Below are 22,293 nucleotides of genomic sequence, written 5' to 3' on the forward strand. Positions count from 1 at the left end.
TGCCCCCGTTAACTCTTAGCCCGCTGGGACACAGGCAGACAAGCAGGTGGTCGGTGTGAAGAAGCTACAGCTCAGGAAAGGGATGGGTGGGTGCTCTGGCCACAGGAGCCAAGAAGTTCGTCCAAAATTGACCTTGGTCAAGCCCCCGCCCCCCACCAGAATTCTGTTTTAGGAGTAATTTGCAAAAGAAAGCCGGAAGTTTGGGGTGAACAAAGGGCAAGTACACAAGCCCCGTGTTATAGACTGCAGAGCTCTGAGATAAGCCCTGTAGCCACATCCTGGGCCGCCACGCTGTGTGGAGGGCACCGAGGCATGGACCAGGGGGACTGCCCCAGGCCTCCGGTGACCAGGCCCAGTCCTGTACAGGGAGCTCTGGCCCAAAGGCAGGACGACAGGATCACACGCTTGATCTTTTATAACAAAGTGCTCTCAGTGGTCTTGAGGGTATGAGGTCACAAGGAGCAGTGTCTGAGGTGACCAAGATTACAGACCCTGTATCTGGGAGGCGGCCACTGCGATGGGCCTCATGAAGTGGTCACACCAAAGTGCGTTCTGTGTTCCCTTGAGCACCCTTGCTGGCAGTCTCTCTGCAAGCCTGGGGCCATACCCTGGGCAGGAACAGAGCTACCAGCCGATGTATGCTTGGAATGAGCCCTTTATTTGGGACAAAGCTCTTAGGATTGCAAAAGGATAAACTGAGTCCCATGGAGGTCACTGTCGGGTCTCACTCAGGGCGGTGAGGTGCTGACAGGAGGAAGGACATCTCTCTCGCTGTTCACATTCACCTGGCCACTGTAATGGCACTGCCTGCACACCTAGCATCCCCTTGTATTGCAGATGGCTTAACTCACCTAAGTTAGATGTGTGTGTGATATGATTACCCTAAACATACCACCTGTCGCTACCCCTGTGTTGTGGCTGCACGTGAATGCTTCCCCTTCCTGGAATCGCCCTCTGCTGCCTGGCTTTCAGGCCTCTCTCTGCTCTTGTTCCTTCCCATGTCCACGGCGCCCTCCTTAGCTTGTTGTCAAAACCCAATCTCCCCTCAAATCCCCAGCTCAGCCATCCATAAAGCCCTTTCTGAGAATTGAGCTCTCTTTCCTTAAGTTCCCACAGCACTTTGTGTGAACCCCTATGCTCTTTCCACAGACAGATCTTATTTCTGGCTGTTCTTACCTTTTGGGCCACATACCCAGTGCTCCATAAAGGCTTGTTAACTTACACTCTCTGGGATTCCTAGTCCACGCACAGTAGTCCTTCCTTACTACCTCCTGAAAGAATAGGCTTTTATTGAGCTACTATGTGCCAGGCCCTGGTGGCGCAGTGGTTAAGCACTTGGCTGCTAACGGAAATGCTGGAAGTTCAAACCCACCCGGCTCCACTGGAGAAAAGACCCGGCAATCTGATCCCATTAAGATTTGTTGCTGTTGTTAAGTACTGTTGAGTCAATTCTGACTCATAGTGACCCCATGTGACAGAGCAGAACTGCCCAATAAGGTTTGATAGGCTGTGATCTTTACAGGGGCAGTTTGCCAGGTCTTTTCTTCCAAGGAACTGCTGAGCTGGCCTGAACCATCAACCTTTGGTTAGCAGCCCAGCGCTTAACCTTTGCACCAAAACCTAAAAACTAAACCCGTTGCTGCTGAATCGATTCCGACTTAATAGTGACCCCACAGAACAGAGCAGAACTGTCCCATAGGGTTTCCAAGGAGCAGCTGGTGGATTTGAACTGCATACTTTCTGGTTGGCAGCCAACCTCTTAACTACTGCACCACCAGGGCTCCACCTTTGTGGCACTGGACGGTAAAGATTTATAGCCTAGAAAACCCTATAAAAATCAAGAAGACCAAACCCTTGCCATCAATTCCAGCTCATAGTGAGGCTACGTAAGGCAGGTCTACTTTGTCACATGGGGTTGCTATGAGTCAAAATTGACTCACTGGCACCCAATAACAATGTACCAGTCCCTGGCTAGGAATTTTCACACACACTGATTTGTGTAACACTGGGAGGTAGTGATTGCTATTTGATGAGAAAACAGAGAGGCTCAGCAACTTGTCCAAGGTTAAATAGCAAATGATGGAGCCAAATCAAGGTCAAGGTTTCTTCCTTTATGTTGAGTTGGCCACCCACTCATGGAGAACCCATGCAGGATTGGACCGTTGTGATCCACAGATTTTCATTGGCTGATTTTTTGAAAGTAGATCATCAGGCCTTTCTTCTAGCCCATCTTAATCTGGAAGCTGTGCTAAAACCTGTCCAACATTACAGAAACACATAAGCTTCCAGTGACAGACGGGTGGTGGCTGTGCTTGATGCGCATTGGCCAGCAACTGAACCCAGGTCTCCCACGTGGAAGGTGAAAATTCGACCACTGAACCACCACTGCCCCCTTTTAAGCAGACACAAAGCTTATCATTTATACTGCATTCTCACATACATTATTTCATTTGATCCTCACAACAGCCCTGTGAGGTAGGTAGGGTTATATATTATTGTAATGCATTTCACAGATGAAGAAACTGAGGTGACTCAGTGAGGTGGATGACTTGCATAAAGTCACCCAGCACATTAGTGGCTTCACAGGTCCTGTACTTCCTCTAAAGTCAAGCTGCTTGAATTAGAAAGCACCAAAAAGGTGGAGAAAGAGAAGCTTTACAGAGAGAAAAAAGGGCAGCTGTGATGGACGAAGTTTCTTTTCCAAGCTCTGCTTGGTCGTGGTAATGGATTCTGCTGTATGGACTAAACTGGGTTCTTCTAAGGGGCTTCCCTGAGTACTGTCAGCCTGGTGGCCTGGGACAACTGTCACATAGACCTTTGGATCCCACTGAACTGGGAAAAGGCCTTCATTGCCTAACAGACCCATCCTTGCCCAAGGCCCCGCATAAAACCTCTCCACTCAAAGGGTATAACTGTGGTAAACCCCTTGCTTGGCCCATCTCCTGTGGACATGTGTGTCACTAGGCTTCCTTCGCTTTGTCTGAGGGCCCCTGCTCAGTGGGCAAGACTCCAGGCACTCCCAAGGTCATATGTGCTCCAGGATAAATCATAGTGTGCAGTTTTGAGGCCTACACTGCTCAGCATCCTCTGGGAAGTGGTGGGTTAGGATTTTGCTTGCCCATGGGTCAATTATCTTCAGATACAGTACTGCAGGGGAAGGCCACCTCCTTCAGAGCAGTGTCTTAGGGGCTGCACACTTACTCTAAGGGTACCATATTGTTCAGACCACTCCTGGGCTCCTTGCTGCATACTGCCCTCCAAGACCCTGGTCTCCCTCCTCTGGATCTCCTCAGGGGCATCAAATCTTCATCCTCCGACAGAAAATGACCAAAGGGTATGTGAAGCCAAGGCTGGTGAGATAGAGGGGTGAAATGGGGGTCATGAGCAAGGCGGAGCCGTAACAAAATGGGGTTGACTTACAGGGGATGGAAGGGAGCTAACTTGGTTCTGAAGACACATCCCAAAGGGGAAGCCTAATTCTGAGTAGTAATATTTTCAGAACAAGTGTCTGGCTTCAAGGTGACTATTTTGAAATAGAAGACACACATTTGGGTATGAGGGAAGGCTTGGAACCAAGACCAGCAAATCGAAGTGGCAGGAGGGCAGATTTTGTTTCAATACAGAAGAACTTTATAACATGCAAGTGCTGTCCAACCATGGCAGGGGCTGCCCTGGGGATGGCAAACTTCCTATCAGGAGGCATGTGAGCTGGAACAGGTGATTGCTTGGGAGGTACTCAGGAAGGGGTGCTCACCCCCAAATCGTGCTCATCAGTGTGCTGGGGACTGGGGAGGACTAAGTGACTTTTGAATTATTTTCCAACCCTGAGATTCCGTAATATATTTGTTAAAAATGACCTGTTTCAATCATACCTCACATTTTTTGGGAAAGATTAAAAAAAAAAACCAGGTAACAGGCCAGATTATGAAGTGCCTTTCACCACTGACTCCAGATACTTTCAAATCCTTGCATGAACAGCAGCCCATTTCTGATGCCAGAAATCCCCAAATGCCTAGATTTGGCCCAGTTAAGGGGGACAGCCCCACCTTCTGAACACTGCCTGGTGCTTCACCCTCCAGGCCATGTCACAGCTCAAATTTCTTCTGGCGGGTACCACGGGCATGACCCTGAGAATGCATTTCCAAGGAATCAAACATGGTCATCTCCTAGGCAAAAAAGTCCAGGGCCCTGGACGCATCCCAGGGATGGAGGAGCAGGCGTCATGGGAATCTCTGGGTACTTTGTGTCCTGGAAAACTGAAATGAGCCTCTTGTTCTCACTACATTCCTTCTGCCAGGGACCCTTTTTACAGATGGGTAAGTGAGGCACTGGCTAATGGTCCAGAGAGAGATGGAAACCATGAAAAAACTACTGCTCCCCTGCCTCAGTGAGAGCCCTCTTGTGGCCTCCCTTGTATGTCAGCTGCCTCTTCACTGTCATGATAAACTATTCATCTCCAGCTTAAAACAGCAAGAAAAAGGTTTTTCTGTTCAGAGGACATGTGAATTCCAAAAGGTAGGCTACATCAGGGGGAATCAAGTCCTGCTATGTGATTAATACGTATTAGTATAGTACCCTGCCTTACACCACTGGAGAGACTCTTTCCAAGATCTTGGCTGACATGGTACTTCTTGGGACCCCACCCTTCCAATGTTGCTAGAGTCCTTTTACCTGTATCGTATTAATCGAATAATCTTATTGTTCATAAAATCCAGGGCATGTGGGTGAGAAGAATCAATGCAGAAGCCATCACTCAGGGCAATTTTCAGCACCTCCTCCACAAAGACCTGGAAGCTGTTGATCTGCTTGTTGGCAGGTACCACCCATAGCCTTCTGAGGTTCTGCTTGGTGTACTCCTCTTCTGGCAGGCCCTCCACATTGGCCACCCAGTCCAGAGTCAGGTGGTTGGGATCCTGCAAGTGACTGGTGATGGAGGAGAGATTGCCATTGGAGCAGTAGAAGAGCTTGGAGCCAAGGAGCTTGAGGAAGAGGCAAGAGGTGCTGAAGATGTTGGCGTTGAAGACCTCCATGCTGGAGGAGGAGAGGCTGTAGATCTGGGGTGCCTCACGCACAGTGAAGTGGACCGTCTGCACACGCTGGTTCAGTGTGATGTTGAGCATGGCATTCTTCTCTGCCTTGGAGAGCTCCACTTCCTTCTCCTGCAGGGCCTCAATCAGGGGCTGCACCTGGTAGAAGTCGGCTTCCCTGCGGAGCAGGCCCATCTCCTGGAAGTCCTCAGGCAAGTCCAGATGGGAGGTCCGCAGGAAGTTGAGGATGTAGCGGAACACTTTGCCATCCCGGTCAATGAAGCAGTTACCCTGGCTGTCCCTCTTAGTGGGCATCTTCCCACTGAACATGGCACCCAGCATGGAGTCAGGGAAGCTGGTTAGGGTTGCCAGGGAGGTTGTGTAGAGCTTGCCCCCGACGTTCAGCGTGATGGGGTTGGACATGACAGGAGGCTGGGGTGCTGGGAAGTAGTCCTAAAGAGGAAGGAAAGTGAGGAATGACCATTACCCAGCCATGTCTGGGCAGTCACAGTTCTGAACTCCTTATTGTAAATCAAGCCTATTCTCCTTGGGGTTGAAATCCTGAATACTTGATGAATGAATGGATGGGTGATAATTGCCACACTGTCTAAAGCATATCAGATTCACTAAGGAGTTAAGAAAAAAAAATCCAATAAACAAAAGCAAAAAATGAAGCCTCGGTCCTACCCACCCGCAGAGATTCTGTTTAATTGGTCTGGAATGTGGCCCCAGCATTGGTGTATTTTAACAGCTCCCTTGGTGATTCTAAATATTCAGTTAGAACAGAAAACCACTGGTCTAAAGGAAGAAAGACAGTGTGCCTGGGTTGAGTGCTAGGTTACAAGCCTTTACATCCATTTGTGTATTTGTAATACTCACATCAGTTTTTTCCTATAGACAATACCATCACCCATGCCTGTTATGCAGACAAGGAAGACTGTACCAGGTTTCATCCCCCGGGCTCTAAGAGGTGAAGTGCCTTGCCGGCATTCAAACCCAAGTCCTTTGATACAGAGGGAAAATGCAGAACAAATACTGGTACACTCTGAGTACTTTTAGGATTTGTATCAATGTGCCTGTATCAATGTTGTCTCTGCATTTAATTATCTTCCTATCAAAGAATTTCCAGTGAATGACTGTGAACAGTGATGTTTCCATCTAGCTACCAGGCCCACAATGGTCACTCAGTCCTCTGCACTCCAGATGACAATCCTCTCTGGATTCTCACTCCTTCCACACCAACCTGCCTTGCCATGAACATACTCTTGACTCTTGGTGGCCTGCCCTTCTTTGTCACGGCAGCATCCCCAACCTTCTCAAGCCTGCTAGGAGGTTGGTGTAAATGTGGAACTCTGCCATTTTCCTGAGGGCTCTTTGCCCTCTCTTAAACACACCCCCACACTGAGCTCACAGCCTCAGCACCTAGGGCTGGTGAGTCTCCTTCAACTTAAGTCTTGGGTTCTAATGTCCTTTATTTCTTGTTTACTATTATTACATATATATTTTTTTTGTGGCAAGATATGTATATTTATATAAAACATGCCATTTCAATCACTTTTATGTGTACAATTCAGTGACATTAACATCAACCATCACCACTACTCATTTCCAAAATTTTTCATCATCCTTATCAGAAATTCAGGGCCCCTTAAACAATAATTTCCCCTTCCCCCTCTCACTGGCCCCTGGTAACCACTAATAAACTTTGGTCCCTATTTAAAAAAAGAAAAAAAACAAACAAACCCATTACTGTTGAGTCGATTCCAACTCATAGTGACCCTACAAGACACAGTAGAACTGCCCCCAGAGTTTCCAAGAAGTACCTGGTGGATTTGAACTACTGACCTTTTGGTTAGCAGCCGTAGCTCTTAACCACTATGCCACCAGGGTTTCCTTGGTCCCTATGCATTTGCCTCTTCTAGATATTTCATATAAGTGGGACCATACAATATTTGTCCTTTTGTGTCTGACTTATCTCACTCAGTGTACTGTTTCTAAGGTTTATCAATGTCACAGCATGGATCAAAACTTCATGTCTCTTTATGGCTGATGTAATTTCTCTTTAAGGTTCTAGAAAGTAGGGGATATACCCTCTCAGCTTCCAACATGATACTTTTCCCAGAGCTGATCTGTAGAATGGATTCAGCAACTGTTCCCTGATGCTGGGGGTGGGTGTTATGCAAACCAGTCCAGGGACACCAAGATTACCTGGATCTGATGCCAACATGTGTGGGAGATAACAAATTCCACTCCATATTCCACCTGTATCCTGTGGAAATCTCAGCTTCCCTTCCCTATTCCATTTAGCCCAGCTGTCCACCTGCCACTCTTCCTCTCACTCCTAATCACCTAGGGCTAAGTCACTGGGTATGGGCTGCAAAGCTCAGGAGTCCACAAGATACCCTTCACTTCACACAAGCCAGTCCCAAATTTGGGCTTTTCCACGTGACTCCCTCCACTTCAAATTAGCTAGCTCCTCCTGCACCTTTGGGTCCAATAATTCACTGGAATGACTCATAGAGCTTGCAGGAGGCATCGCACTTGTAATAACAGCTTTAATATGACAAAAATAGATACAAATGAAGAGACACATAGGGTAGAAACCTGGGGAGGGGTCCCAGCGTGGAGCTTCTATGTCCCAAAGAGGGATGTACTACCTTCTTCCATGCATGGTCACCATCCAGGGAGCCCCCTGAGTCTCCACCTTCCAAGACCTGTATCGGCCTCACCATGTGGCCATGATAAATTACATCATGCCTCCTGGGGCTTAGTCAACATTGGGCCCCAAGGTGGTTCCTCTTGATCTGGTCACCCCCCATTCATTTGCCTCATGTATGGTTCAGCTCTCAGGAACAAAGACCAAAGGCTAAATGGCTTTCTGCAACATGTGGAAAGGAGAGGAACTGGCCCCACTGCCATGCTGCAGAAGAGCCCAGGCTGGTGGGGAAGTCTGAGACAAGAGACAGTGAGGGTGCTGTGACAGAAGAGATATATCAAGAGCTATTTTTTATAGGAGTAGGTTGGGAATGAATCTTGGCACATCAAAAAACATCTGGACAAGCATGTTTACCATCCAGATGAGGAAACAGAGGTCCAAAAAGCGGGACTTCCCAAAGTCACCCAGCAGGCATGGTGGCTTTAGGACGGGACAGAACACTTCTCACCAAATATCAACCCTTCTCTCTCTCATACCTAACCACCTAGGACTAGGTCAATGGTAACAGCTGACCGAGCTGAGATCCCCTTTCTCTAAAGGATGAAGGCCATGCTGGGTGCCGGAGATGTTCAGCTGCCTGGTACAACTCTTGGGGGCTCTTATCATGACTCCTTCTGGGGCTAATAGGGCACTTTGATACTGCAGAGAGGCGTTAACCATCTGGAGTGTCTGCAAAGAAATGAGGCCATGATGAAATTACAAAATCGTCAGCAGAAGCCCAGAGCAGATGGGTTATAAGATAGTGGGGAGGCCTGGCAGAGGGGTCGGGTAAGCCACTGGTGTAAAGGGTGGCTGCTGGTGTGAGGACCAGCTTTTGGAAGCAGTAGCTGGGGAGGATGCTTGGGACTCAGGGCTGAATATGGCCAATTCTCTCTCCAGAGGGCCTGGACGGGAGCTGGGTGCAGCAGTGGGCCACCCTCTTCCTCATTCCCAGAATCGTCTCTTCTCTCCTGGTTTCCCATAACCCTCTTCCCAAGACTCCAGCCTCCTCCAACTCCTTTTATTTCTAGATTGTAATTTGTTTATTCTAGTTTTCAATATTCCTTCTTAGAAAAAAAACACAAGATTTAAGGCCCAGGCTCTGAGAAATGGCTTAGCTCCATGAAAAGAGTACGCGCAGGCATCAGAGAGGTTGGGCTGCTTTTCCTGACAGGCTCTGTGGGCCTCAGACACACATTTCCTTCCAAGTACTAGTGATGAAGTGCTAAGAGCAATGTGTGGGGGGCAGTCAGGCAGATAGGACAGATCTGAGGGTCCTTGTGTGGGTACCCAAACTCCTATTTCTCTGCTTGCAAAAGTTGCAGAGTCCCTGCCTTTCTGACCCCACTAGCCATACAGCAGCCACGAGATCATGGCTCCTAGTCATTTGTCCAAGGAAAGCAGCCCAGAGTTACACAGGCCATCAGGAACACAGCTTGGCTTAGAACACAGGTCTCCTGGCCCCCGGTCTAGGATTCTCTCTGTGGTACTTCTCCCTATATCCGCTGAGTCACAGAGCTCGGTTCCCCAAGCATCTATTTTCTAGCAGCAGTGCCATGATGCCCACCATCAAAAATCCACAGGTCTCGTTGTGAAAGGTGCAAAGATGTGGGGGCAGGAACTGGCACCTCTGGGGGCCGAGGAGCTGCCTGAGAATGACAGAGGGTTTAGGGTCAGGTGGTGATGCTGATGGAGCTGGAGGCCCAGTGTGTACCCAGGGACCTCCTGGACAGCTCTACGTGGACAGCTCACAGGCATCATAACCCTAAAAGAGAATTCTTCTTCCCCCAAATCCGCTGTGGACTCATCTCTGCCACCCACCTCCCTCAGCTCTCAAACTGCTTGGTCTGTCTCCTTGAACTCATCACTGTAGCTACTTGTGGGCTCAGGCCTCATCCTGGCTCCCTCCACATCCTTACTCAGCTCCTTGACTTCCGTCCATTTTTTATTTTGGTCCACAGAGTGATCTTACTGCAGTACGATTTTTACCTTACTTCCCTACCCAAACCACCTTGCTCTTCCAATCTCACCTCTAACCTGCCCCTCAGCACACCCTATGCTCTGCACTCCAGGCAACACTGAACACGCCTTCACACCCTGTCATACTGCCCTCCCTGCCTCTGCTCTGCTTACACTGCCCTTTGCCTATCTTTTCCACCTTCTCCATCTTCTCTGCTGTCAACCTTCAGGGCCCACCCAGCTTAAGAGTCACACTGCTTCTGTGAGGCTGTCCTCAAATCTCCCGCTTGCCTTTGAGGGATTCTTAGTACCTTGCATGAACTTCTCTGGTAGTGCTCACCATTCTATCATGCAATGATTTGATTTACATATGGCTCTCCTCCCTGCTTTTATAAAAATGTAGATCACCAGACATCCAAATCTTGCATCACACATAAAAATTCACTCAAAATGGATCACAGATCTAAATGTAAAATCTAAATCTATAAAACTTCTAGGAGAAAATCTTTGTGACTTTGAGTTATGCAAAGATTTCTTGGACAGGACACAAAAAAACAGAAAAGAAAAAAAAAAAGGATAAACTGAACTTTATCCAAATAAAAAAAACTTCTGCTCTTTGAAAGACACTGTTACGAAATGAACAAACAAGCTACAAACTTGGAGAAAATATTTGTAAAACACATATCTGATAAAGGACTGCCAATGGGAATATCTAAAAGAACTCTCAAAACTCAATAGTAAGAAAACAAACAACCTAATTAAAAAATGGGCAAAAGATCTGAACAAGCACTTCACTGAAGATAAACAAATGACAAGTAAGCAAACGGAAAAATGCTCAACATCATTAATCACTGGGGACATGCAAATTAAATCCATTTCCACTGTTAATCAAAAGGTTGGAGGTTCAAGTCCATCCAGATGTGCTTAGGGGAGAAAGGCCTGATGATCTATTTCTGAAAAGCCATCCAGTGAATACCATACAGAGCACAGTTCTACTCTGACACACATGGGTCACCAAGAGTTGGAATAGACTTGGCAGTAACTGGCTACTGGTTGTACACCTATTAAAATGATGCAAATAAAAACTCTGACTACACCAAATGCTGGTGAAGATGTGGAGTAGCTAGAACGAACTCTCATACATTGCTGGGAAGGGTGTAAAATGATACAACCACTGTGAAAACAGTTTAGTGGGTTTTTATGAAGTATACAGTTATCACATGACCCAGCAATCCCACTCCTAGACATTTATCTAAGAGGAAAGAAAAAACAGGTGTTTCCATACAGAAAAACCTGTATATGAATGCTTGTAGCAGTTTTATTCAGAACTGCCCCCAGTTGGACACAACAAAAAACGAAAATGGATAAACAAATTGTGATACAATCATACAATGGAATACAACTCAGAAATATAAAGGAATAAACTTCTGATTCACTCTAAAACACAGACAAATCTCAAAAACGTTCAGTGAAAGAAGCCAGACTCAAAAGCTGGAAAAACAGAAGTATAGGGGCAGAAATCAGATCAGTCTTTGCTAGGGGCCAGGGGTGGGGAGGTGAGGAAGAGTTTGGCTAAAAAGGACACAAGGGAATATTTTGGAGTGATGGAGATATTCTGTCTCTTGATGTGGTGGTAGTCAAATGACTGTATGTTGTTGTTAGGTGTTGTTGAGTTGGTTCCTATGTACAACAGAACGAAACACTGTCCAGTCCTGCGCCATCCTCGCAATCATTGTTATGCTTCAGCCCATTGTTGCAGTTACTGTGTCAATTCATCTAGTTGAGGGTCTTTCTCTTTTTTGCTGACCCTCTACTTTACCAAGCATGTTGTCCTTCTCCAGAGACTGATCCCTCCTGATAACATGTCCAAAGTATGTGAGACATAGTCTGGCCATTCTTGCTTCTAAGGAATGTTCTGGTTGTACTTCTTTAAAGACAGATTTGTTTGTTCTTTTGGCAGTCCGTGGTATATTCAATATTCTTCACTGACACCGCAATTCAAAGGTATAAATTCTTCTTTGGTCTTCCTTATTCATTGTTCAGCTTTTGCATGCATATGAGGCAACTGAAAACACCATGGCTTGGGTCAGGCGCACCTTAGTCTTCAAGGTGACATCTTTGCTTTTTAACACTTTAAAGAAGTCCTTTGCAGCAGATTTACTCAATGCAATGCGTCTTTTGATTTCTTGACTGCTGCTTCCATAGGTGTTGATTGTGGATCCAAGTAAAATGAAATCCTTGACAACGTCAATCTTTTCTCCATTTATCATGATGTTGCTTAATGGCCCAGTTGTGAGGATTTTTGATTTATGTTGTTGAGGTGTAATCCATACTGAAGGCTGTGGTCTTTGATCTTCATCAGCAAATGCATCAAGTCCTCTTCACTTTCAGCAAGCAAGGTTGTGTCATCTGCATACCACAGGATGTTAATGAGTCGTCCTCCAATCCTGATGCCACGTTCTTCTTCATATAGTCCAGTTTCGTGGATTATTTGCTCAGCATACAGACTGCATAAATATGGTGAAAGAATACAACCCTGATGCACACCTTTCCTGACTTTAAACCATGCAGTATCCCCTTCTGTTAGAATGACTGCCTCTTGATCTATGTACAGGTTCTTCATGAACACAATTTTAAGTGTTCTGGAATTCCCATTCTTTGCAATGTTATCCATAATTTGTTATGATTCACACAGTAAAATGCCTTAGCATGGTCAATAAAACACACGCATACATCTTTCTGGTATTCTTTCTCTGCTTTCAGCCAGGATCCATCTGACACCAGCAATGATATCCCTGGTTCTATGTCTTCTTCCGAATCCAGCCTGAATTTCTGGTAGTCCCCTATCTATGTACTGCTGCAACCGTTTTTGAATGATCTTCAGCAAAAATTTACTTGCGTCTGATATTGACGATGCTGTTCAATAATTTTTGCATTCAGTTGGATCACCTTTCTTGGGAATAGGTATAAATACGGACCTCTTCCAGCCGGTTGGCCAGGTAGTTGTCTTCTAAATTTCTTGGTATAGATGAGCAAGCACTTCCAGTGCTGCATTTTGTTTGCTGAAATATCTCAATTGGTATTCCATCAATTCCCGTAGTTTTGTTTTTCACCAGTGCCTTCAGTGCAGGTTTGACTTCTTCCTTCAGTACCATCAGTTCCTGATCATATGCCACCTCCTGAAATGGTTGAATGTTGACCAATTCTTTTTGGTATAGTGACTCTGTGTACTCCTTCTATCTTCTTTTGTTGCTTCTTGAGTCATTTAATATTTTCCCTGTAGAATTCTTCAATATTGCAACTTGACGCTTGAATTTTTTCTTCAGTTCTTTCAGCCTGAGAACTGTCAAGTGTGTTCTTCCCTTTTGGTCTTCTATCTCCAGGCCTTTGCACATATCGTTTTAATACTTTGTCTTCTTGATCCGTCTTTTGAAATCTTCTGTTCAGCTCTTCTACTTCATCATTTCTTCCTTTTGCTTTAGCTAGTCTATGTTCAAGAACAAGTTTCAGAGTCTCTTCTGACATCCATTTTGGTCTTTTCTTTCTTTCCTGTCTTTTTAATGACTTCTTGCTTTCTTCATGTATGATGTCCTCGATTCCATTCCACAACTTACCTGGTCTTTGGTCATTTGTGTTCAACGTGTCAAATCTATTCTTCAGATGGTCTCTAAATTCAGGTGGGATACACTCAAGGTCCTACTTTGGCTCTCGTGGACTTGTTCTAATTTTCTCCAGCTTCAACCTGAACTTGCATATGAGCAGCTGATGGTCTGTTCCGCAGTTGGTTCCTGGCCTTGTTCTGACTGATGATATTGAGCTTTTCTATCATCTCTCCCCAGAGATGTAGTCGATTTGATTCCTGTGTATTCCCTCTGGCAAGGTCCATGTGTATAGCTGCCGTTTATGTTGTTGAAAAAAGGTATTTGCGACGAAGAAGTCACTGGTCTTGCAAAATTCTATAACGTGATCTCTAGCATTGTTTCTATCCCCAAGGCCTTATTTTCCAACTACCAATCCTTCTTCATTTCCAACTTTCGCGTTCCAATTACCAGTCATTATCAGTGCATCCTGATTGCATGTTCGACCAATTTCAGACTGGAAAGGTTGGTAAAAATTTTCAATTTTTTCATCTTTGGCCTTAGTGGCTAGTGAGTAAATTTGAATAGTCATATTAGCTGGTCTTCCTTGTGAGCATATGGCTATTATCCTATCACTGATAGCACTGTACTTCAGGATAGATCTTGAAATGTTCTTTTTGATGATAAATGCAATGCCATTCCTCTTCAAGTTGTCATTCCAAGCATAATAGACCATATGATTGTCTGATTCAAAATAGCCAATACCATTTCAGCTCACTAATGTCTAGGATGTCAATGTTTATGCATTTCATTTTTTACTATTTCCAGTTTTCCTAGATTTATACTTCGTACATTCCACCTTCTGATTATTAATGTATGTTTGCAGCTGTTTCTTCTCATTTTGAGTTGTACCACATCAGCAAATGAAGGTCCTGAAAACTTGACTCCATCCACATCATTAAGGTTGACCCTACTTTCAGGCAACTCTTCCCTAGTTGTCTTTTGACTGCCTTCCAACCTGGGGGAGCTAATCTTCTGGCACTATGTCAGACAATGCTCCACTGCTATTCGTAAGGTTTTCAGAAGTAGACTGCCGGGTTCTTCTTTCTAGTCTGTCTTAACCTGGAAGCTCAGGTGAAACCTGTCTGCCATGGGTGACCCTGCTGGTATCTGAATACTGGTGGCATAGCTTCCAGCATCACAGCAAAACACAAGCCCCCACAGACTGTATAAAACCAAAAAAACCAAACCTGTTGTCATCGAGTTGATTCCGACTCATAGGGAAGCTATAGGACAGAGTAAAACTGTCCCACAGAGTTTCCAAGGAGTGCCTGGTGGATGTGAAATGCTGACCTTTTGGTTACCAGCTGTAGCTCTTAACCACTATGCCACTAGGGTTTTCCACAGAGTGTATAAGACTATCAAATTCAAACAACTACACTTTAAAAGGGTGAATTTTACTGTATATAAACTCTACCTCCATAAACTAGAAAAAAATTCAGGTCATGACCTATTAATGAGTCATAAAATCAATACAGTGGGTCATAACCAGTATACATACTGTGTTGTGAAACTTTTGTCACTGTTATATGTGTGTGTGTGTGTTTGTATGTGAACTAGATCATGACATCAATTAATTTTCAAACTGTGGACTGTGATAAAAAAAGCTTTTTATCTAGTCTGGATTGTGAGGTCTTTGAGAACAATTAATGCCTCACATGCCTGCATGTTCACTACTAGCACACAGTAGGTGCTGGTGGAATTGGGGGTGGCAGCAGCAGGGAGGGGCTGAGACTGGGAGGGAATGAGCATTTTCTGAGCTTTTTATTAAATCCAAGGCATTCACACTCATCAGCCCTTTTAAATCTTATGGCAATTGTATGAAGTACGCATCATTCTTCCTGTCTGGCAGATGAGGATACTGAGACTTGGAAGGACTAGTAAGCGACTTGCCAGGACACACAGTCAGTGAGTGGAGAGTCCATTCTCTTCCCATTGCACAGACTTCTAAGAATTGTAATATCAACAAAAGGTGGTAATAGTTTAAAAAAGTTTGAGAATCCCTGAAGCAGCCATTGAAAACCCTGCTCTGCAGCTTGCTTGACAAAATAACAGATACCACCTGCTGAGCACATACCTTTTGCTAGTACAGTATGAGGTGCTGGACATAACACTTGGCAGCATTTTATTTATTTTCAATTAAAATATGTAGAATAGTGTAGAGAATTATAGCATTTTGCTAAATGCTTTACATGCATTACCTCATTCAATGTCTTCACAAACACTCAGTGAGAAAGATATTATCTCTACAGATGAGGAAACTGAGGCTCAGAAAGGTTAAAAAACTGCTCAAGGTTACACACCTAGCCAATGGGGGAGCTGGGATTTGAATCCAGGTGTGTCTGAGTCCAACACTGCTGATCATTCCCCCTTTCCACCACAGGGTCCCAATGTGAGCAAGAGATACATACACACCCTCATTCTCTGCCCAGGCCAGACTGGGGTAGGCTACTTAGGCAGCTAGTCCACTGTTAGTCTGGGGCTTTGCCCTCTCACATCTGTGGACGAGGGGACAGGACCCCAGGAAGGCCCATAGTGCCCTCCACAGTTGCCCAACATATGGCAAGTCCACTGAGCCCCTAAGATATGCCCCAAGCTGTGTGAAGCATTTTCCCATATTATGTCATTAAGCTACCACACTGTTACCATTTCAGTTTTTAGGACCATGAATCTGAAGTACAGAGTGCTGAGGTCAGTTACCAGGGATCAATTAGCTAAAAGTGGCAGAGCCAGAATTCTAATTAAGGTCTCTCTCCAAAGACTGTGCCCCTCTAATAACACAGGAGATGACATGTTATTAAGCAGTGTAAATAGGGTTTAACTATACAGAGACCTAGAAACACTGGTGATGTAGTGATTAAGAGCTATGGCTGCTAACCAAAAGGCTTGCAGTTCAAATCTACCAGGTGCTTCTTGGAAACTCTATGGGGTAGTTCTACTCTGTCCTATAGGGTCACTATGGGTAGGAATCGACTTGTCAGCAACGGGTTTGTGTTTATGTAGACACCTGTGATACTTCTAAGAGGAGAACTAAATATCTTAAGTTTGTTCTTCTTAAATTAATTATAGTTATTATGTTCTCAAAAGAACAATTTTAAAAAAGATTAAAATTTTAATTTGGAAAAATCAATGAGCGATAATCTGAAAGAATATTGGAAAAAGAATAGATATCTTAGTGTAAGGTATTAAATCAGATTACAAAACAGCAACATTTCAAACTGTGGTATTAACACAATAAGAAAGGGAAGGAATTTTGTTATAAATGTGTGGATGAGACTGGTTAACAATTTTTAAAAATAAATACATTATATATTGATCCTTATGACAACTATGGGACCCAGGCAGGAAGATCATATTCTCTTCATTTCACAGACCTAAACCAGACTCGGGACGAATTCCTTGTACTCCTGACCTCTGAGTCATGGCCTCTGGGAGGTTTCAGGCTTGGACACCCGGGAGAACCAGCCCTCTGAAGATAGCCTGGGATCTCTGTCAATCCAGGTCAAGTGGGGCTGAAGCCAGGCACAGAAGTCCTCGCCATGCATCCTCATGGAGCCCTGAGCAGGCTTGGGCTCTTCTTGTTCAATTTCCCCTTTTCCCTACATTATCACCCACCAAACCTCCACAATGAAATTCCTTCCTGTGCAGTCTACTCCCTTTGTACTGTTACTAGCAGTGAGGACTAACTGCTGTAACAACAACAAAACAACAAACCTAGTAAGTAATAATAATTACCTTTTTATCTATCATTTATATCTATGTCTGTCTGTATGCCTATCCATCATTTACTAGTTCTGTTTACTAAAAGGCCCTAAAAATGACACCCAGTAGCAATGAGCACACCTGATCCCAGATCTTAGTTTCTAAATGTCATCTCCTCTGAAAAGTAGCCTGGGCTCCTTGGTGAAACTGATGGTTCCAGGACTTGGATGAGAAAAGTTCAAGGCGACCTGGACCATCTCTTGCCAGAAAGCAAAGAAGCAAAGACTAACAAGGTCATGTCAAAAGGACACAGGAACTGGCCTGAAGGGACTCCCACCGGCCAAACTTCCGATAATTTGAGTATCAGAAAGAATGATGGTAATGGATTATAACACATTGGATAAAAAAATATAATCCATGAGTCCATAATGTTGCTCCAAAAAGAGAGGGCGAGGGGAAGGAAGTAGGAAAGAGAGTGGAGAGAAAAACAGGTCTTCCATGAAGAAGAATGCCTGCTAATGAATACAGATGAAATGGAAGAATTAGAAAATTACTATCAGCAATCCTCAACCTAAGAATTGATTCAGGTAAGGGCCATCAATGCACACTGAGTGAAAGGTTATCGGGAACACAAAATCCCAACAGTCTCAAAGAATCACTCCACAAATTACTTATTAACTACAAAGATGAAAAATATACCCTTAAAATGGAGAGATGAGGCTGTCACCACCTTAACCAATGACCAAAGTTAGCATTCACAGATAGTACCCACCCACTCATTGCTGTGGGGTTGATTCCCACTCATAGTGAGCCTATAGGACAGAGTAGAACTGCCCCATACGGTTTTCAAGGCTATAAACCTTTACTGAAACAGACTGCCACATTTTTCTCCTGCAGAGCTGCTACTCATTTGAACCATTGACCTTTTCGTTAGTAGCCGAGTACTTAACCACTGTACCACCAGGGCTCCTTATCATGGATAGTAAGTTCCTGATATCACATGCTTCCTGATGTGATACAATAAGAATACAGTAGCCCCCCAAAATCTAACCCAAATCTAGTAACTGAGGAAACAATTGACAAATTAAGAAAAGGTGGAGGGGCTCTATCCACATTAAATGAGTTTTGTAAAAAGAGAACAAAATTATGAACCTTGGCTAGACTCCAAATTAAAAAAGGAAAAAAAAAAAACTATATAGAAGATCTTTTTTTGGCCACTGGAGAAATTTGAATAGCAACTGTTTATTAGGTAATACTGACTTGTTGCAAATTTTCTTAGGTGTGATAGTGAGTGGTATTATGGCTATGTAGGAGAATGGCATTAATGGAAGATGCAAGCCGAAGAGTTACGGGGTCAAGATATCTACAGCTTATTTTTTTCCCTTTTTTATTGTTGTAAAAATATATGTAACACAATATTTGCCAATTCAACATTTTCCAGGTATAGAATTTAGTGATATTGATTATATTAACTATGTTGTACAACTGGAGCCCTGGTGGTGCAATGGTTAAAAATTCGGCTGCTAACCAAAAGGTTAGCAGTTCGAATCCACCAGCTGCTCCTTGGAAACCCTATGGGGCAGTTCTACTCTGTCCTATAGGGTCACTATGAGTGGGAATCAACTCGATGGCAATGGGTTTAGTTGTACAACTACCACCCATAATCACTGCCAAATTTCTCCTCTCCCTAAACAGAAACTCACTGCTCCCTAAATGACGGCTCCCCCTGTAACTTACTTTTAAATAGTAAGGCAAAAAAAAAAAAAAAGTATGTGTGGGGTGGGTGTGTGTGTGCAGAAGCAAAAATGTGAATTAGTGCATCTAAGTTGAAGGGCTAATCTTTCACGTCTGTAGATTTGAAAAATTTGAAAATATTTTTATTTTGAAACAGGGACAAAAAGAACATTTCCCTCATAAGACAAAAGATGTAAAGTTCCAGTCAGAGTATCTAAGTGACCACTCAATATAAATTCTGGTTTTCTTATTACTAAGGAGCATTAACATCTCATAATATTCCTCCCCTGGTCCTGCTAGGTTTTGGAAGGCAGGGAAGCGAACCAAGACTAAGCTAAAATGACCCAGAGTTGGTGGTGGAGTTAGAATTGAAAGCTGGGTGGTTTCCCCAGCCAGACCTACCATCCAGAGAAACCACAACGCTAGGCCTACCTGTCCTCTGTGCTGGGATCTAGGCTTGGAGAAGATGGCTGCTCATGACCTATCTTTCCTGCCTTCTCTATAACCCATAGTCTCCACTACTGCAGCAACAAAGAAAACCACAGCTCACTGAGAATATTCTCAAAGAGAGGCTGCTTCTGGGCCGCAGAAATGTTGAAGATGGGCAGAAAGAACCAGAGAGGCTTTGTGGGTTGGAGAAAGTGCATGGACTTTGGCATCACCCGGGCCTGGGTTCGGAAACCCTGGTGGCATAGTGGTTAAGTGCTACGGCTGCTAACCAAGACGTCGGCAGTTCAAATCCGCCAGGCGCTCCTCGGAAACTCTATGGGGCAGTTCTACTCTGTCCTATAGGGTCGCTATGAGTCGGAATTGACGGCAGTGGGTTTGGTTTTTTTGTTTGGGCCTGGGTTTGAATCGGGCTCTGTCACTTACTAGCTTTGTGGCCCTGGGCAGATTCCTGAGCAGAGTTAAATCTGGGAAGATGAAGACAACAACAACAGTAATAGTAACGGCTAACATTAGCAATGAGGTGGATTGACACAGTAGCTGCAACAATGAGCTGAAGCATAACAACGATTGTAAGGATGGTGCAGGACCGAGTGGTGTTTCGTTCTGTTGTGCACAGGGTCGCTATGAGTTGGAACCAACTCCACGGTACCTAACAACACAACAATGTTACTTGAGAAGTTACTACTCTGTAAGTACTCTACACATGTTAATCTCTTTTATTCTCATGGATGCCCTATGAAGTAGGTACTATTATTATCCCTAGCTCTACTTTACAGACCAACCATATCAAGCCCTCTCCTTCCTCTGCAATTTGGCATTTGTCTTTTCCTCTGCCTGGGCTGTTCAGAACAATCTCATTCATCTGCCAGGCCCTCCCCAGGTGGAATTCATTCTGCCCTCCACTGCATCTCCAGAGCATTTTATTCTCACTCCTTACCATGGCTCACTGCCCACGCCTACCTTTTCTACCTACTTAATATCCCTATCAGGGCTGGGATCTCCCCTTTCTCTATCTTCAGAATCAGACAGAACAGGGGAAGGAGAAGAAATTTCCTGCTCTGTTTAGTCAAATTCATTTTTCCCACCCCAGAATGATTGTCATCCACTGACAGGGAGGTTTATTGCTTTCTCCTGAAATTTTAACTTTTTATTTTGAAATAAAAAACTCTCTTGAATTTTTAATTTGGCATGTAAGGCTCTCAGCAAGGCCTAGATGATCACCTGGAAGTAAATGCAGGGAAAGTTCCCACTGTGTAGTGGATGGGAGGAAGGACCCCTGGTGATGGGGTGCTTAAGTGCTTGGTTGCTAAATAAAATGCTGGTTGTTCGAATCCAGGAGTTGCTCCTTGAAAGAAAGATATGGCAGTCTGCTTCTGTAAAGATTACAGCCTTGGAAACCCTATGGAGCAGTTTTACCCTGTACTATGGGGTCACTATGAGTTATAATTGACTTGATAGCAACGGGTATTTTTTTTTTTTTTTTAGGGAATGGGCAGAGTATGGTTGGGTAAATTTCAAGAATGACAATGCTCAGAGTGAGTAATGTGTCTTCCAGCAGGGAGGCGCCTTCCCCACCTTACTGTCAGCCTACTAGAATGGATAAGGCTTCTTTGACCCCCATGCCTGCAAAGTATGTGGAACACTGCCCTTCGCTTCCTCTTCCTGACCTCCCCAGGCCCAGGAGCTGTATTTCTAGCCAACTCGTCCATTCCATAGCTCTAAGAAGCCCACAAGATGCTCCATTACCCCTACCAACCACAGGAAAGAAAAGGTGCCCCCTAGGCTCAGGTGACACATGCAGACTCCAGAGTGAGCTGCCCAGAGGGCAAGGGAAATGAAAAATTGCGCTGCAGGAAGGAAGCCGCCTGGCACAAATTCCCCACTCTCACAGCAAAGTATTCTCTCACCTGGTGCAGACCCCCAACAACAACCACCATCCCCCATCCTCTTCTAGAATTTTCGTTCACCCTCCCAGCTCACTCTCATGCTTCATCTTGTGGGTTTCCTTAGGCTCAAACACCTCATTTCAATCACTCTCTTTCTTTTGGTCTTCCTGCTTCTCACACAATTATAATTTATAAGCAAAGGCTTTTCAAATTCATCTCACTTCATCTGCACATGTCAGCATTCAGAGAGCCAAAGGGAGGGGATCCCATTACACAACCTTCGAAGAGCCCTGCCTGGTTTGCAAACTGAGCTCAGGACATCAAAACTCTTGCTTTGTTCCTACCACCCACTCCAGACAAAGTCTCTAGAGGGAAAAAAAGCAGTCTTTGGGCAAGAAGTCTTGGTGGTTTTGGGCAGGTCACTTCAGTTCTCGGAGCCTCATGTTCCTCACCGATAAACAAATACGGTGACGCCTTTACTTTATAACATGTGAGGGTTGAATGAGATGCGTGTAACCCACTGAGCTCAAGGGAACACTTCTTTATTTCTAGTCACAAGAAAAGGAAGGTGTTCTGTGCATCCTCGGCCTTTGCCCACTAGGGCACTGAGTTCTCCAGAAAAAGGAAGGGTCCCTTTCATTTTATGTCTCTACCCACCCCCCGCCCCATGCTTTTCGCCCATCCTGCCCAATCGAATCCAGGCTTGCCTCATCTGCTTTCTCAGCACCCACTCCCCAGTCCTGGAGTCCGTTTTCCGTTCTCACAGGTGCCCCTTCTCACCTCAGGACTCTGCCCCTCCTTGTCCCACCCACCAAAGACTCCTCCCACACTCCCCGACCCGACCCTCATAATCCGGGCTTTTCCTACCATTACCACCCATCCTGACCCCTCCCATCAGGCCCGTCCCCTCTTTCTAGCCCCGCCCCTCTCTCCCCTATCTCCCACCAGGGTCCCCTCCCCCGCAGCCGCAGATGTTGCCATCCCCATTTCACAGATGAGAACAGCGAGGCTGGCGTAGATAATGTCTCATGGCAGGACAGGTGCCCAGGTGCGCACGCGTCCCCTCGCCGCACATCCCCGCGCCCCCAGCCCCGGCCGTGCCGCACCCACCTCCTGCCCTCGCTCAGCAGCCTCCCCTCCGCGGGCGGCCAGCGCAGCTTTGCGAAGGGGCGGAGGGCTGGAGCCGAGGCTAGGGGCGTGGC

The 22,293-nt window shown here is 45.2% G+C and overlaps 1 protein-coding gene across 2 annotated transcripts; it reads right to left on the reverse strand.

The window, feature by feature from the left end:
* Nucleotides 1-567: 567 nt before the first annotated feature.
* KCTD21 (potassium channel tetramerization domain containing 21) lies at nucleotides 568-22,242 on the reverse strand. 2 transcript variants are annotated; one of them, XM_023558509.2, is made up of 3 exons: nucleotides 22,202-22,242; nucleotides 4,672-5,480; nucleotides 568-3,350 (listed from the first exon to the last, which is right to left on the reverse strand). In XM_023558509.2, exons 2-3 carry the CDS (start codon nucleotides 5,448-5,450, stop codon nucleotides 3,299-3,301), a joined length of 831 nt encoding a protein of 276 aa, XP_023414277.2. In that variant the 5' UTR covers nucleotides 5,451-5,480; nucleotides 22,202-22,242; the 3' UTR covers nucleotides 568-3,298. The 2 variants fall into 2 exon arrangements, with proteins under 2 accessions (XP_023414277.2, XP_010596474.1); XM_010598172.3 differs by having other exon boundaries at nucleotides 573-5,480.
* Nucleotides 22,243-22,293: the final 51 nt, after the last annotated feature.

Source organism: Loxodonta africana, chromosome 7, assembly GCF_030014295.1.
Source record: "Loxodonta africana isolate mLoxAfr1 chromosome 7, mLoxAfr1.hap2, whole genome shotgun sequence".
Taxonomy (NCBI): Eukaryota; Metazoa; Chordata; class Mammalia; order Proboscidea; family Elephantidae; genus Loxodonta; species Loxodonta africana.

What these genes read in the sequence shown, in the direction of transcription:
- KCTD21 (XM_023558509.2), bottom strand. Translation starts at nt 5,450, where the DNA reads ATGTCCAACCCCATCACGCTGAACGTCGGGGGCAAGCTCTACACAACC. An exon ending in ATTCGATTAATACGATACAG is followed by an intron (nt 3,351 to 4,671) that starts GTAAAAGGACTC and finishes CTATCTCACCAG; the next exon opens with CCTTGGCTTCACATACCCTT.